This window comes from Eimeria mitis, genomic scaffold (assembly GCF_000499745.2).
Source record: "Eimeria mitis Houghton genomic scaffold, Emh_scaff2333, whole genome shotgun sequence".
Lineage (NCBI taxonomy): Eukaryota > Apicomplexa > Conoidasida > Eucoccidiorida > Eimeriidae > Eimeria > Eimeria mitis.
The window spans coordinates 3,172-6,284 of NW_013570667.1; the positions used below are offsets into that span (position 1 = coordinate 3,172).

General features: G+C 47.1%; 1 protein-coding gene across 1 annotated transcript; it reads left to right on the forward strand.

Annotated features, from left to right (window-relative positions):
- Window positions 1-230: 230 nt before the first annotated feature.
- Window positions 231-1,740, forward strand: EMH_0052200 (uncharacterized protein; the record flags this gene model as incomplete). Its single annotated transcript, XM_013496853.1, has 3 exons — window positions 231-328; window positions 577-868; window positions 994-1,740. 3 exons carry the CDS (start codon window positions 231-233, stop codon window positions 1,738-1,740), a joined length of 1,137 nt encoding a protein of 378 aa, XP_013352307.1.
- Between the last annotated feature and the right edge of the window lie 1,373 nt (window positions 1,741-3,113).

Below are 3,113 nucleotides of genomic sequence, written 5' to 3' on the forward strand. Positions count from 1 at the left end.
ACACCAACAACTCCTATTGCTTCTGCTGCTGCTGCTGCTGCTGCTGCTGCTGCTGCTGCTGAAAGGAGACAGCTGAGGAGACAGCAGCAACACAGCTGCAGCTGCGGAGACACCCCACCTAGCTTCGACTCCCCATACACCCTATCCACAAACGTAATCGGCACTTCTCCTATCCTGCAGCCACCAGCCCGCGCCCTCACCACCACCTCCATCTGAAACGCATACCCTGCATGCATGCAGCAGCAGCAGCAGCAGCAGCAGCAGTAGCAGCAGCAGCAGGAACAGCAGCAGCAGCAGCGGGAACAGCAGCAGCAGCAGCAGAAACCACGTTGGCGGCCTTTGTTTATTTCTGTCTCTGTTTGTGCTGCTGTCTCCTTTGTCTCCTTTTTGTTGTTTTGTCTCTTTTGTCTCCGTTTGTGTTGCTGTCTCCTTCATCTGCTGCTGCATCTAAACCCTAAAGACAGGGTTTGTGCAGCTAACAACAGGGCCTAGGGTTTAGGGTTTAGGGTTTAGGGTTTAGGGTTTAGGGTTTAGGGTTTGAGGCTACGCACCCTTGGCCTGAATCTGCGGCATCAGTGCCTCCAGCACTTTCCTCTTATACAAACTGAGGAGACAGCAGCAGCAGCAGCAGCAGCAGCAGCAGAAAGGAGACAGCAGCAGCAGCAGCAGAAAGGAGACAGCAGCAGCAGAAAGGAGACAGCAGCAGCAGCAGCAGAAAGAAGACAGCAGCAGCAGGAGACAGCAACACGATAGAGGAGACAGTAGCAGCAGCAGCAGAAAGGAGACAGCAGCAGCAACAGAAAGGAGACAGCAGCAGCAGAAAGGAGACAGCAGCAGCAGAAAGGAGACAGAGGAGACACCGCCGGGTGTATCGATGGCAGCAGAAGGGGGGAGAAAAGAAAAAAAATAAAATAAAATAAAAAAATAAAATGAAGAGACAGACAAAAGACAGAAAAAAAGAAGAAATAAATAAAAAATAAAAACACCAGAAAGGAGACACCTGAAACAAAAAAAAACAAAAAGGAGACAGACGAAAAACAGCAGCAGCAACAGAAACAACACCAGCACAAGCAACCACAGCAACAACAACAACAACAGCAACAGCAGCAGCAGCAGCAGCAACAGCAGCAACAGCAGCAGCAGCAGCAGCAGCAGCAGCAGCAGCAGCAAGAAGGAGACAACCGAGACGCAGCAGCAGCCATACCGAAAGGAGCCCGTCGCATCACTGACACCAGGATTCAGCAGCAGCTGAGCTGCAGATACACCCCAACAGCAGCACACAAGCTGCTATACAGCAGCAGCAGCAGCAACAGCTGCAGCAACAGCAGCAGCAGCAGCAGCTACCTCAACAGCAACAAAGGCCACGGAGGCGCCAACACCAGCACCGGGATAATCAGCAAAAGCAACAGCAGCAACAGCAACAGCAACAGCAGCAGCAGCAACAGCAGCAGCAGCAACACCAGGAGCGGCAACAGTAGCAGCGGCGAGAGCAGCAGCAACAGCAGCAGCAACAACATCATCAGCAGCAACACCATCAGCAGCAACACCATCCGCAGCAACAGCAGCAGCAGCAACAGCAGCAACACCATCAGCAGCAACAGCAGCAGCAGCAGCAACACCATCAGCAGCAACAGCAGCAGCAGCAGCAACACCATCAGCAGCAACAGCAGCAACAGCAGCAGCAGCAGCAGCAGCAGCAGCAGCAGCAGCAGCAGCAGGAGAGAGTCTGTTTGTACCTAGAAAGTTAGCTCCTCTGCTGATGACCTTCCGCCTCAGGTCCCACCCATGGACCCCACCCCCTATCACAGCAACAAACCAAACCCTAAACCCTAAACCCTAAACCCTAAACCCTAAACACTAAACCCTAAACCCTAAACCCTAAACCCNCTAAACCCTAAACCCTAAACCCTAAACCCTTATGTATGTTCTGCACTATGTCTCTCCCTATGAACACTGTCTCCAGCAGACAGCTCTGAACAAACCACCACCAAACCCCAAACCCTAAACCCTAAACCCTAAACCCTAAACCCTGTTTCTCTGCCTAAGAACAGGGGCTGCAGGAGCCCTTGCTTTTGATTTATCTAAGACAAACAAAACACAAACATTTGTTTCCTTTCTCTGTCTCCTTTCTCTGCCTCCTTCTGTCTCCTTTCTCTGTCTCTTTTATCTGTCTCCTCTCTCTGTCTCCTTTCTCTGTCTCCTTTCTCTGTCTCCTTCTGTCTCCTTTCTTTGTCTCTTTTATCTGTCTCCTCTCTCTGTCTCTTTTATCTGTCTCTTCTCTCTCTCGTTTCTCTGTCTCTTCTCTCTCCCTTTTCTCTGTCTCTTTTCTGTCTCTTTTATATCTCTTTTATATCTCTTTTATATCTCTTTTCTGTCTCTTTTCTGTCTCTTTTCTGTCTCTTTTCTGTCTCTTTTCTGTCTCTTTTCTGTCTCTTTTATATATCTTTTCTGTCTCTTTTCTCTCTTTTCTTTGTCTCTACTTACCCGGTATATAGCGGGAGCCAGAGACGATATCATAGTCCCCTTCCTTTTGCTTTCTAAGACAGAGACAGCAGAGACAAAGACAAAGAAAAAAAAAGGAGACAGACAGAGAATATATAAAGGAGATAGGTGAAAGGAGACAGAGACAGAGACAAAGAAAAAAGGAGACAGACAGAGAATATATAAAAGAGATAGGTGAGAGGAGACAGAGACAAAGACAGAGAAAAAAAAAGGAGACAGACAGAGAAAATATAAAAGAGATAGGTGAGAGGAGACAGAGACAAAGACAAGGAAAAAAAAAAGAGACAGACAGAGAAAATAGAAAAGAGATAGATGAGAGAGAGACAGAGACAGAGACAAAGAAAAAAGGAGACAGACAGAGAATATATAAAAGAGATAGATGAGAGGAGACAGAGACAGCGGAGACAAAGACAAAGAAAAAAGAGACAAACAGAGAAAATATAAAAGACATAGATGAGAGAGAGACAGAGACAGAGAAAGCGAGACAAAGAGACAGAGAAAGAGAAAGAGGAGACAAACACAGAAAGAAAGAAAAAAAAAGAAAAAAAAAGAAAAAAAAGAAAAAAAAAGAGAAAGAGGAGAAAGACACAGAGAGAAGGAGAGAAAGAAAA